The 13,659-nt window shown below is 41.8% G+C and overlaps 1 protein-coding gene across 6 annotated transcripts in view; it reads right to left on the bottom strand.

Moving 5' to 3' along the window:
• The window catches only part of LOC126212802 (poly [ADP-ribose] polymerase tankyrase-1-like), a 325,028-nt gene that overhangs the window by 15,757 nt on the left and 295,612 nt on the right, over positions 1–13,659 (bottom strand). For 4 of the 6 annotated variants that reach the window (XM_049940206.1, XM_049940204.1, XM_049940205.1 and 1 more), the window contains exons 3-5: positions 10,845–11,421; positions 2,296–2,445; positions 149–298 (exon numbers count right to left, since the gene is read on the bottom strand). In XM_049940206.1, coding sequence (XP_049796163.1) covers positions 149–298; positions 2,296–2,445; positions 10,845–11,421 — 877 coding nt within the window. The remainder of the gene's footprint in view (positions 1–148; positions 299–2,295; positions 2,446–10,844; positions 11,422–13,659) is intronic. The other 2 variants (XM_049940208.1, XM_049940209.1) reach the window with 2 other exon arrangements.

Raw genomic sequence — 13,659 nt, forward strand, 5'->3', positions numbered from 1 at the left:
GAAAAAACTTTATACGTGAACTACAACTTCTGCTTAGTCAAGAAAGTAAAATAGCGACATTCGATTTCTTGACTTTATCACTTGGCTAACTGCCCAACATGTCGCGCTGTGATTGTGGACAGTCTACACGTTAAGTGGCTGAACTCACCGCAGGAGAGAGATGGCGACGTCATCAGGCTGGGGAGTCGTCTGGGGAGAGGTGGGGGGCACAGCTGTGGCTGGCCTCCGGCCGTCGTCGCTGTGGCCACTGTGCGGCTGCGAGGAGGGGCCGGTCCTGCTCTCTCCAGCGCTTGGCGTGCTGCGCAGAAGGAACACTGCCTCAAAAAGAGTTTTCACATCGAATCCAGTGGGCAGATTACCACAGACTGTACGGCTGAGGTACTGTCCACACACAGATAATAGAACACACACTGCCAACGACAGTAGTGGCCCACGTAAGATGAATGACAGCATTCAGGTAATCATTCATCTTCCTTCTCCTCATTTTCTCATACCTGTAGCCTAGCATGTTACACAATATTTGGTACAAAATAAAGCATAAATATAAGATTTATACAAAGCTCAACAATTGTGCTTCCAACAACCATTGGTCAACATAGTTTCAATAGACAACAGCATAATCACAGAGAAATTTGAAAGACAGTACCCCATCAATGCACTTGTGGTACGGCCGTCATGAGATGGTGTTTGCAGCTCGTGTGTTAAGGGGGGTTGGACGTAAATCAGGCTGACTTGGAGCAGAAGAGGCACCACAAGACACTAATTTCTACTGCCTATATTTTTACAAATAAATTCATAGAATTTTGTCAACATGACCAGGAGTCACAATCATAGCAATGGAAGTTCAAAAACATAACGAAATAAATTTTTTTACCAGTGAAATTTCATAATTATTTCACTTACTATTGGCTGCATTTTTTGCTATAGGTACACTTTTCTTCATAAGTAAGAGAGATTCCTCGTTAAATTTTGCACAGCATACAATCCATACTTAAAGGTGTATGAAATATCATCGATTAAACGTGTACTGGCAATAGCAGCGTCACTTCACGAGGAATGACTGCTAGTTAGATGCATGTACAGTCGATGTAGAATCAGTGAATGTGCTGTCTATTTATATACGGGGAAGGTATGCTATATGTCTGACTTTGAATTGGGGAAGTCTGTGATGACCTGAACGCTCATCTCGAGCATTTCGGAATGCATGACTTGTTGAGTGTTCGAGGAGCGCTGTGGTGAGTGGCTTCGTCATGTGGCGAAACCAAGGTGAAACTATTTCCAGACGTCATGGGGTTGGGTGGTCGTCCCTCATTACATATCTCGAATGTTGTAGGCAGGGCAGACTGGTAGAACGCGACAGACGGTGCAGGCTACAAGTGTGTCTGAACACACAGTGCCCTCAAGACTCCTAACAGTGTTCCCCTGCAGCTGACCACCCATACATTTGTCAATGTTAACACCATGTCATCAGTAACTATGACTGAAATGGGCACTTGACCATTAGCAGCTCCTGGGCACCTATGCTGTGGGACAAACTGGCGCTGGTTCCATTGTGCTCTAGGGAAATTCACCTTGACATTCATAGGTCCAGTACAGATTGTGCAAGGCACCATGATGGCCAACAAGTATTATACACTGGTTCCAGACCACATACTCCCCTTCATGAAGATCATGTTTCAAGATGGCAGTGACATTTTTCAACAAGGTAATGCGCCATATCACAAGGAATGGAAGTGATGGAGTATTTCGAGGAACAGAGTGGCGAGTTTCAAGTAATGTGCTCGCCCCACAACTCACCAGATGGGAATGCGATGAAACAATTCTGGGATGTGCCTCGACTTCTCGTAGGAGCTCATTCCCCGGGCAGGAATTATTGGGAATTAGGTGCCTTGTGTGGGCAGTGTGGTGCCAATTCCCTTCCACACTATGACATGTCACTGCTGCTATCCATTCCAATGGTGAACATATCAGCTGTTACATAGGTGATTATAATGTTCTGGCTGACGAGTGTTTATGTTTTAGTCTTCAGTGTTATCTTACACAAGTGGGCTGTGTCAGGAACGGAAAACAAGTCATGCTAAAAACTTGTAGAATGGTGTAGAGATCCCCTTGTATCTTTGCCTCATCGAACGTAACAGTTAATGAAAGGAAAAACTTTATACGAGACCTACAACTTCTGCTTCGTCAAAAACGTAAAATAGTGACATTCGATTTCTTGACTTTATCACTTGGCTAACTGCCCAACATGTCACGCTGTGACTGTGGACAGTCTACACGTTAAGTGGCTGAACTCACCGCAGGAGAGAGATGGCGACGTCATCAGGCTGGGGAGTCGTCTGGGGAGTGGTGGGGGGCACGGCTGTGGCTGGCCTCCGGCCGTCGTCGCTGTGGCCACTGTGCGGCTGCGAGGAGGGTCCGGTCCTGCTCTCTCCAGCGCTTGGCGTGCTGCACAGGAGGAACATTGCCTCAAAAACGGTTTTCACATCGAGTCCAGTGGGCAGATTACCACAGACTGTACAGCTGAGGTACCGTCCACACACAGATAATAGAACACACACTGCCAACGACAGTAGTGGCCCACGTAAGATGAATGAAAGCATTCAGGTAATCATTCATCTTCCTTCTCCTCATTTTCTCATACCTGTAGCCTAGCATATTACACAATATTTGGTACAAAATAAAGCATAAATATAAGATGTGTACAAAGCTCAACAACTGTGCTTACAACACCAATTGGTCAACATAATTTCAATACACAACAGCGTAAATCACAAAAAAAATTTGAATGACCGTAACCCTTAAATGCACTTAATGTGGTACTACCGTTATGAGATGGTGTTTGTAGCTCGTATGTTAAGCGGGTTGGATGTCAAACGGGCCAACATGGAGCAGAAGAGGCACCACAAGGTACTAAATTCTACTGTCTATATTTTTACAAATAAATTCATAGAATTTTTGTCAGTATGACCAGGGTTCACAATCATAGCAGTGAAAGATTAAAAACATAACGAAATAATTTTTTTTTACATGTGAAACTTTATAATTTTTTCACTTACTATTGGCTGCATTTTTTGCTATAGGTACACTTTTCTTCATAAGTAAGAGAGATTCTTCGATTAATTTTGCACAGCATACAATCCATACATAAAGGTGTATGAAATTCTAGATTTTATTTAATTTTCAAGAAAATGAATGACCTGTTACATTTTAAACTTCATGTTTAGAAAAAAACTCAAATTTTATAGTTAATTATCTCAAACTTTACCACAGTTTTTAATAGAGATGGAAAATTCTAGTGTTTTACATTAAGGAGTTCGTGTTTAATAAGGACACCACGTTGGAAAAGGAATGGGATATTTATTTTGGATGTTACATGTACCTGAGAACAGAAATTTATGTTTTGCAGAAAATGGCCATTAAAGTTTCTGGCTGCATTTGGCTTCTTTTAGAACTGTCCAGCACCATAAAGAGGTTTTTTTCCATTTTGTAAATCAGTTTTCGTCTTTTCCACATTCCTCCACTTCCAAAAATGATTTACGTGCTTTCATTACACGCTCTCTCTTTATCGCATATAAAGCTTTGATGCAGTTCGCTCTGGCCTTGATTCCCATTTTCTCTAAAATACATATCCGGCTTTGCACACCATCATTAAAACATGTAACTGCATCATAAACACCAAGAGCAAGTGCATCTCTTCCACACAAAAATTGGTTTTTGGCAATCTTATCCATGCACATTCATTAAAGCTTTCATTGGTGTTTGGGTGCCGCCATCAAGACATTTCTTCTATGTCAATAGTCCTTTGTTACACGTATGGCCATCTCTGGCGCAAATATAAACATTCGACTTCTACACAGTGAAATACACGTATGTATGACAGCAGACGTCTGTGGTAAGGGGTGTAGTGCTTCATCTTGGTACACGTAGGACCAAATAGCGTGCCTTATAATCACTGAAATATATTTGTTTTATACAACAAACTATTCAGAAAGATGTACTCTACAAAACAGACATATTTTCGAAAAGTCGATTTTTTTAAAAATTATTGACTTCCTACCCGCTTAGGAGGCAGGAATCGGACTCTAGGGGGAAGAAATTGGAGACAGGTATCTAAAAATCTCTTTGGGTTCTTTCGTCGCTGTTGTCTGTCAGAATGATGCGAAAATAATCCCAGAACACGAAGAAATGGGATATAAATCAAGAAGGAGATGAATTATGCCAGTGATATGATGTTGTGCAAGGTTGTTAGTCTGTGGGATGTCCCTTCCGAACATTATTGATGGCCCAAAACGACACAAGGACGGCAACGCTCGCGTGACGTGAGATGACACGGGTAATGGCGCCAGTTCTGCCCTGTGGCCAGGATGACGACAGCCTAAGTCGCCAGCCGCCCCAGGCGTCGCGTCGCCCCCTGGGTGAACGGCAGACAGCCCGGCGGCTGCATCGTGGGTCACCACTGGGTGAGGCGGATGCTGCGCCGAAAACTGGAGTCGACCTCCATGTCTGTGTACAGCGAGAGAAACTCGAAAGCGCAGAACTGCTCCTTTGCCAAGCAGACTACTGTCACAAGGGACGTCATTTCCGTCTCGCCGCTCGCTACTCGCCATCAAAGACAACTGAGGCGTAAGGTCTTTATGGTATAATGAAAAAGTTGATCTATGAGTACTAGAAGTAGACATATAACGTGTAGGGATTAATTCTTATCACTTACTGTTGCATCAAGTCGTTAGACTTCCTCGAGTCTTAGACAGAGTGCTCGTACGCCATTACCGAGTAATAGCTACACTGCGAGTTTTTTTTCTGTATTTTGGTATTTTAATGCCTCACAAGGCGGTGACAAAATAGCCAAATACAGTATGTCTACAAGGTACAATGTCGTTGATAAATGTTGCATAATATGAAACGAATGAGGTACGATAGAAGACAGTTACCGAATTTTCAGATGTTTAAGTGAATTTTGCCCACTCACGGTCAATAGAAAGAAACGCTTGTTACTTACTTTCATGTTCCATGCACCAAATTGCACGATAGATTGTCATGTCGTGGAATGAGTCATTTTAGATTCAAATTGCCAGTTAATTTATACGTCTATTTGTACTCTAAACATCACCAAAATGGTAACAAGAAATACAGATTGAGTTATCGATTCCCACCCATTACCTTTTACACATTACAAACATAGAAAATCTTCTACAGAGTAGGAGTTCTCAAGCAGAAACTTTTTCAATTAATTTCCAAATTTTACCATACTGTCTGTTAGACATTCTATATCACAGGGTAAGTGGTCAAAATTTTTTGATCTAACCTTAATGGCAACCTAAAGAAAACATCAATGTTCAGTAATGAATGTGATTTTTTCTTCTAGTATTGTAATCATGTACCTCATGGTTCCTTTTGAACTGTAGTAAATGGATTACAACAAGCTTCATGAGGGAATAAATGTACTATGAAGCGGTAGTCAGTAGGCCCAACTCCTTAATCAGATGGCTACAAGACGATCGCATGTGAGCGCGACATATTATTGTTACAACTCGTTTTTGGGCAATCAGGACCTTCTTTCTTAAAGATGAATTACCCCAGAACATTATTCCATATGACATTGCTGAATGAAAAGAAGCAAAATATGTCAACTTACTGATTTATCTCTTTTCTAAATTTGCTATGATTCTAAGTGCAAATGTAGCTAAACTAAGTTTTTTTAGGAGTTCCCGAATTTATGTTTTTCCAATTAAAATTCCCATCAAGATGGACACCTAAGAATTTTAAAAATTTGCACCCTATGTATTACTTCACCACCATGTGTTACACTTATCACTGATGCAGTACCCCCAGAGCTGCAAAACTGTATATAATGTGTCTTTGTGTATTTCTGGGTGAGACAATTTACAGAAAACCAAACAATGATACTTTTGAGAACTTTTGTTTACCATTTCTTCCAGTTCTGTATTAATACTGAGAGTGATAACAATACTGTTGTCATCTGCAAAAAGAACTAATTCTGCTTGTTGTACATTAGACGGTAGATCATTAATATATATGAGAAACAGTAGTGGACCTAAGATTGAGCCTTGGGGAACCCCATATGTGATTTCCACCCAGTCAGAATTATGTCCCTGACTTCTGTTGGTTGAGTTACTACTAAATACAGCTTTTTCCAACCTTTTGGTTAGATATGATAAGATTGACTACACCATCAACCCTACAAAATTTATCTAGCAGTATACTATGATTTACACCATCAAATGCCTTGGATAGGTCACAGAAAATACCCACCGGTGCTGTTTTGTTATTTAATGCTTGTACTATCTGGTGTGTGAACATTTAAATTACATTCTCAGTAGAGCACCCCTTCTGAAAGGCAAACTGTGATTTGATGACAATATTATTGTTGCCAAGGTGAGATAATCTTCTACAATACATCACCTTCTCAAAAATTTAGGTAAATGATAGAAGCAGTGAAACAGGTCGGTTGTTTCTGATGTCTCTCTTATCTGTGAAATAAAAGGTGTCACATTCAAATTCAAAACAGAACGCTATTCAGTCTATGAATCCAAAGAAGAGTGAAGACACCGTTTGAAACAAGTGTACTGTTACAAGTCACTGTTTCAGAATATATAATTCGATGCATGACAGATAAATTGAGGCAATCCGAAAAACCTGTGAGATGTCATTCTGGCTTCTTACACAAACACGCCATCAGCTGCAGTGTAACTGATCAAGGTTTCAAATCTCCATGATTGGTAGACTGGACACCACAGCACGTTTATATAATGCCCATAAACAGTGTCAGATCTTGTGTGATACTTGTGAAGGATACAGAGACATTTTCTACGCATGCGTTATCTGCAGCTGACATAATTTGGAAGCTGCTCCACTCTTGTTCTCCAGTTGCATGGCTGGGCTAATTGTGCAGCAATAAGATTTTGGGGATTTAGATGTTACGATGTAGCAGTGTTGAGTTGCACATGACCACGAGGGCAGGCATTATCGTTGTCAAGGTTACAGTCTATCACGTCTGGTCAGGACAAGGGAAGAATGCCATATTGCATACTGGGCTCACAGTGACCCCTTTACAACTGTACCTACCATCTGAGACCAAATAATGTTTATCAGCAATGTGTTATCCTGCACTTTGGTTCAGAGATTCATTTATTGGTTTATTTATTTATTTATATCATTTTCTCAATACCCTCTCGGGTGGAACAGCGATCATTGCAATTTATAAATAACAGACTCATTAGCCAGAACATTATGATCACCTATCATCGATTAAACGTGTACTGGCAATAGCAGCGTCACTTCACAAGGAATGACTGCTAGTCAGACGCATGCACAGTCAATGTAGGATCAGCAAATGTGCTGTTCATCTGTAGATGGGGAAGGTATGCTATATCTCTCAGTTTGAAGGAGGGAATTTTATGACGACCTGAACGATCATGACGAGCATTTCGGAATGCACGACTTGTTGAGTGTTCGAGGAGCGCTATGGTGAGTGCCTTCGACATGTGGCGAAACCAAGGTGAAACTATGTGCAGACATCATGGGGGTTGGGTGGCCAACCCTCATTACATATTGCGAATGTTGTAGGCCAGGCAGACTGATAGAACGCGACAGACGGTGCAGGCTACAAGTGTGTCTGAACACACAGTGCCCTCAAGACTCCTAACAGTGTGCCCCTGCAGCTGACAACCCATACATTTGCCAATGTTAACACCATGATATCAGCAACTATGACTGAAATGGGCACTGGACCATTAGCAGCTCCTGGGCACCTATGCTGTGGGACAAACTGGCGCTGGTTCCATTGTGCTCTAGGGAAATTCACCTTGACATTCATAGGTCCAGTACAGATTGTTCAAGGCACCATGATGGCCAACAAGTACTCCTCTTCATAAGGATTATGCTTCACGATGGCAGTGGCGTTTTTCAACCAGGTAATACACCATATCACAAGGAATGGAAGTGTTGGAGTATTTTGAGGAACAGAGTGGCGAGTTTCAATTAATGTGCCGGTCCCACAACTCACCAGATGGGAATGCGATCGAACACATCTGGGATGTGCCTCGACGTGGCATAAGAGCTCATTCCCCCAGTGAGGAATTATTGGGAATTAGGTGCCTTGTGTGGGCAGTGTGGAGCCAATTCCCTTCCAGACCATGATGTGTCACTGCTGCTATCCATTGCAAAGGTGGACATATCAGGTATTACATAGGTGATTTTAATTTTCTGGCTGATGAGTGTTTATGTTTTAGTCCTTAGTAGCAGTTTTCATTTAGCCTACTGGTTACTGGTTTTGGTACACAATACCACCTCAGGACATCCTCTGCCATGCTCTCGGGAAACTACTATGTACCTCAAATATGTCAAGCTTGTTTTTCTCTTATTTCTTTCTTATTTTGTTCATTATAATATGGTATGTCTAAAATATAAGATTTTCACTGTCCTTATTTCTGTCTACTAGTATGCCCCAACATTTATATGGATATCGATGTGGTGCTCTACATAGTGGCATTCGTTATTTCAAATCATCTTGCCTAACTTTCCTATTTCATTTTACATATTGGTATTAACACTACAATGAGAACTGACACTGTAATTGCAGTAATAAACAATATAACTCTTACAGCTATTGAAAGCCTCTATTAATACTACATCACCATGAATTTTCTCTAGAAGCTACAACTACTACTGTTACTACTATGTTACTACTGACAGTTGTTACTAATATTAACACTAATACAAATCCTTGTACTGCAGTTATTACATTATATATGTTACTAATATTAACACTAATACAAATACTTGTACTGCAGTTATTACATTATATGTTACATTATATTTTCTGAATCAGAGAGAAAGGTTACTATCTTACTGCCTTGTATAGCTTTGCTCTTTCCATATACAGTAGTCTAAGGTGGACGCACATACACACGCAATTTATTAGAAGGTGGGATCAAATAAAAGCAGCCAGAGATTAGAGATCTATAGTACAAAGCAATACAACAGAGGAAAGCAAATGCAGCACTAAGATGACTATAGCAGCTGTTGAAAATGAGCACCATTCATCTCTTGATGCTTTTGGGCCCTGGTCGGTAGGTTGCCGAAGGCGGATCGAAGGTTGGATGCTTGAATTGCTGCAGTCTCATCTGGAGTGTTCTGCTGCAGTTCTTGATGACTGTGAGGGTGGTTGTGATTGTCTCTGCTCTTGAGGGCTCTCGTGCAGTGTAATAACACACTGACAGATCAGGTGACAAAGATGGCCAGGTAGGGCCCCAACCAGGCTGACCTAGGCTAACAACTGTGAATCATGAAATTGTTTGTGGCATTCAACTTGCTTAGTTGCGAAGTACAATGTCTTTATGTTTGCTTACTTCGAGCATGCATGTTCCTTGAGAGCATTTAGACAAGCTATTCAGTTAGTGTGTGACAATCCAATGCAGACAACGCCGGTATTTGTATGACATACATTATGTGACCAAAGGTATCTGGACACCCCCAGAAACATTCGTTTTTCATATTAGGTGCATTGTGCTGATACCTACTGCCAGGTACTCCATATTGCCGCCCTCAGTGGACATTACACACCGTGATACAGCAGAATGGGGCACTCCACGGAACTGACGGGCTTCGAATGTGGTCAGGTGACTGATGTCTCACTTGTCATACGTCTGTACGCGAGATTTCCACACTCCTAAGCATGCGTAGGTCCGATGTGATAGCGAAGTGGAAACGTGAAGGGACACATACAGCACAAAAGCGTACAGGCCGACCTCGTCTGTTGAATGACAGAGACTGCCGACACTTGAATAGGGTCGTAATCTGTAATAGGCACACATCTATCCAGAACATCACACGGGAAATCGAAACTGCGTCGGTATCCACTACAAGTGCAATGACAGTCAGACGGGAGGTGACAATACTAGGGTTTCATGATCGAGCGGCTGCTCTTAAGCCACACATCACGATGGTAAATGTCAAATGACGCCTCGCCTGGTGTAAGAAGCGTAAGCATTGGACGATTGAACAGTGGAAAAACGTTGTGTGGAGTGACTCATCATGGTACACAATGTGCCAATCGGATGGAAAGGTGTGGGTATGGTGAATGCCCTGTGAACGCTCTCTGCCAGCATGTGTAGTGGCAACAGTAAAATTCGGAGGCGGTGGTTTTATGATATGGTCGTATTTGTCATGGAAGGTGCTTGCACCCCCTGTTGATTTGCGTGGCACTATCACAGCACAGCCCTACATTCATGTTTTAAGCGCCTTCTTGTTTCCAACTGTTCAAGAGCAGTTCAGGGATGGCGATTACATCTTTCAACATGAAAGAGCATCTTTTCATAATGCATGGGCTGTGGCCGAGTGGTTGCATGACAGTAACGTCTTTGTGAAGGACTGGCCCGCACAGAGTCCCGACCTGAACGCTACAGGACACATCTGGGATATATTGGAAAGCCAGCTTCGTGTCAGGTCTCACCGACCAACATCGATACCTCCCTTCAGTGCAGCACTCCATGTAGAATGAGCTGCCATTCCCCAAAAACGATCCAGCACCTGATTGAACGTATGGCTGCGAGAGTGGAAGCTGAGATCAAGGCTAAGGGTGGACCAACACCACACTGAAGTCCAGCATTACTGATGGAGTGTTTCATTGAATTTGTAAGTCATATTCAGCCAGGTGTCTGGATACATTTGATCACATACTGTATACAAGAAAATGGATATCAGTAGTAGCGTATTTTACTGCGCATGCACATCTAATTAAACTTTGTGGTGGACATTGTAGGCCTGGCAGTACGCACACTTATCGTTGTGTAACGTAGAATTGTAACTTGTCTCACGCTTACCTGGTGTCTGTCGGTGTCTCTGCAATCAGATGAGTCAACTCCACAACAGTTTGTGGGTCGTTAACTACAGCCTCAGTCCAGCCCTGCGTCGCCATCACACGGAGCATGTGGGCCTTTATGAAGGCGACGGCGGCCTGCTTCAGCCTGTTGGCGGAATGCCTAATCGCGATAACACCTGCAGCTGCCGCAGTCTCGACAGACAGCTGGGCGACCACCTGTTGCTCACAGTGTGCTTTCAGTACCGACAGGCCGTATACGTCGGCGGCGACCAGCAGCTGTGGGGCCATGCTGGACAGCTGGGGCACCTGCAGGGTGTAGAGGTATGCCAGCACCTGGCGCAGCACAGGACCCTCTGTGTCCGAGAGTACGAGCTGGCTGCTGCTGCCCTCTACAGTGACACGACGGACCATGTCCGCAAACACGGGACTCCTGGCGGCTAAGACAGCCTTGTGAGCCACAAGCCGCGTGTCCCCGGCCAGCAGAGTCACCACAGCGCCGTCCCCGGCGTCCAGCAGGGCACCCAGATCCACGGCCGTGGCCTCCTCAGCCTCCTGAACTCGTCCCACTGTGAGGGATTCTGGAACACAGTTTCCCAAGGGACAGGTGGGAGTGGCTGCCAGTGCAGAGTTAATCATTTTATCAATTTAAAGGCATTTATAAAGCTGCCATCAGGATAAAATTCACACACAACATAGATTAGTGTAGATGAAGGAAATAATACTTTTGAAAATCTATTACATCTCCTCTTAAAACTTCCCTATTTGCTTGTAATAAATGCCATGGAAGGAATACAGTCCTCCTATCATTTGTCTCTTTGTACAATTACTTGCTCAAAGTATCAAAATGGAGATCTAGCACAAAACTAAGAGCATATTTTATTCAACACACAGTCCCAATTTCTGCACTTATTTAAGAAAACAATGATATTTTATGTCTGAAATAGTACCCCTCTGCCCTTAACCGCTAACCCAGCATGTTTCTCTCCAGGAACTGATACAGGGGATCAACTAACTGCTGTCACAGTCTGGAATGGCTTTCTAGAAACATGATATAGAGGTGGCGGGCATAGCTTGATGGCAACTTCTCACATATTCCAACATGACAACACCCAATATTTTGTAGGGTAGTGGCATAACGGCCCCCTCCCCCAGTGGATAAAATTAAATTTTATGTGGGGTACAAACAACTGTGTCCAACTGTGTTTCGCTCACAATACTAAATTATTTCTAAAAGATCATGTTTATCATTACTATTTCACAACAATGTAATAGTTATTACATAAGTTAACATTAATTAATTTTTATTTTCAAATAATAGAAGTAATGAATGACACAACGTGGTGCATGCTACAGCTTGTCGAACGAATGTATGAACTTCATCTTCCACACATTATCCTCCAGCTGCACACAATAGTTTTCACTTTGTACCATGATGGAGAAATCGAGACATATAGATCACATATGCTTCAATATCTCATAAAAATTTTTAGCAAATGACCAGAAATTTCGTCATCACTCAGTTCATAATAGTAAATGAAAAAATATTAAACTTCAACTCAACACTTACTATGTAGTGGCTACTATTGTAGTGTAAGATGTGTACAGTACTTTATTTTTATTATCATTTTTGGCACCTAGTCAGACACAAAGCGTTGGCAAGTTAAAATCTTTCGATTTCTGACACTGCAGAAGTAAGGAGTCCAGCAATCAAGTAATTCAGAAACAGTAAGTAGAGTGCACGAATTTTCACTTGATTGATTTTAAGTAAAGGTGCAGGGTGAGGGTGACACAAGTGTCAATAGAGAGAGAAGTGGTGTAGAGGAAACAAGTTTTGTAACAAGTGCATAACTTTACTGCAGACAGTTAGTTAACTTCCATTTTTGAGTAGTCTTAGACGCAATGAGAAAGGCTACATCATTACAAATCAGAAGTACCAATTGTATAATTGACACATTAGTCTGAGGTTTAATAAAACGTCTACAAAAGCTAAGTATCATTTATCTTTCATCAGTTTCAAAATAAAAATGTTCGAAGGAAATATTCTTCTTAGTGGAGTTTAGTTAATTGCTAAAGATGATGACTTAGTGTGTGTGTTTGGGTGGGTAGGGGGGTGGGGTGGGGGAGGTGGAGCTCTAGCTAGTGTCTGTTTGCACTCTGGGATAATGGTCTCAGAAAGGTTGGGAGCCATTACTGTAGGGGGATATGTCAGGGACAGTCATAGAGAATATGTCATATTTTCAACACACATTTTTTCCATCATTTGATAATTGATGACACCCTACCAAATTGTTGCAGATGGTACCGATAATTGACCTTTGTTGGTGTAAGTTCTTCATTACAAGCTGTTATTAGCGCTGAAAATAGTTAAAGTTCCAGTTACTACTTTAGACGATTAGGTTGATCCTTTAAATGGCATTTTAAATTACTATTATTTATTGCACTTATTTTCTATCAGCTAGCTCTGAAAATCCGAGAAACAAAAAAGCCCTGGGAAAGACAACATTCTAGCTGACTATGTCGAACGTGGAAGAACTGGAATTAGAAATCTGTTAAATACTCCCTAGCATAACATATAGAAACAGGGGAATTTGCCCTCAGATTCTAGAAAAACATTATACGATATTTGGCCTTAATGGAGGAATGTCCTAAAATACGAAAATTACCGAAGTCTTAGCTTACTTGTGAATGCCTTATCAAATAAAAGCTTCCACTGTCTTCGAACAGTTGACACAGGATTATCAGAAAGTCAGTTAGGATTCGGAAAAAAACGAAGAATCCAAGAAGCAGTAATATCATTAAACTTAATTTGAAATTGT

The sequence above is a fragment of the Schistocerca nitens genome, chromosome 11 (assembly GCF_023898315.1).
Source record: "Schistocerca nitens isolate TAMUIC-IGC-003100 chromosome 11, iqSchNite1.1, whole genome shotgun sequence".
Taxonomy (NCBI): Eukaryota; Metazoa; Arthropoda; class Insecta; order Orthoptera; family Acrididae; genus Schistocerca; species Schistocerca nitens.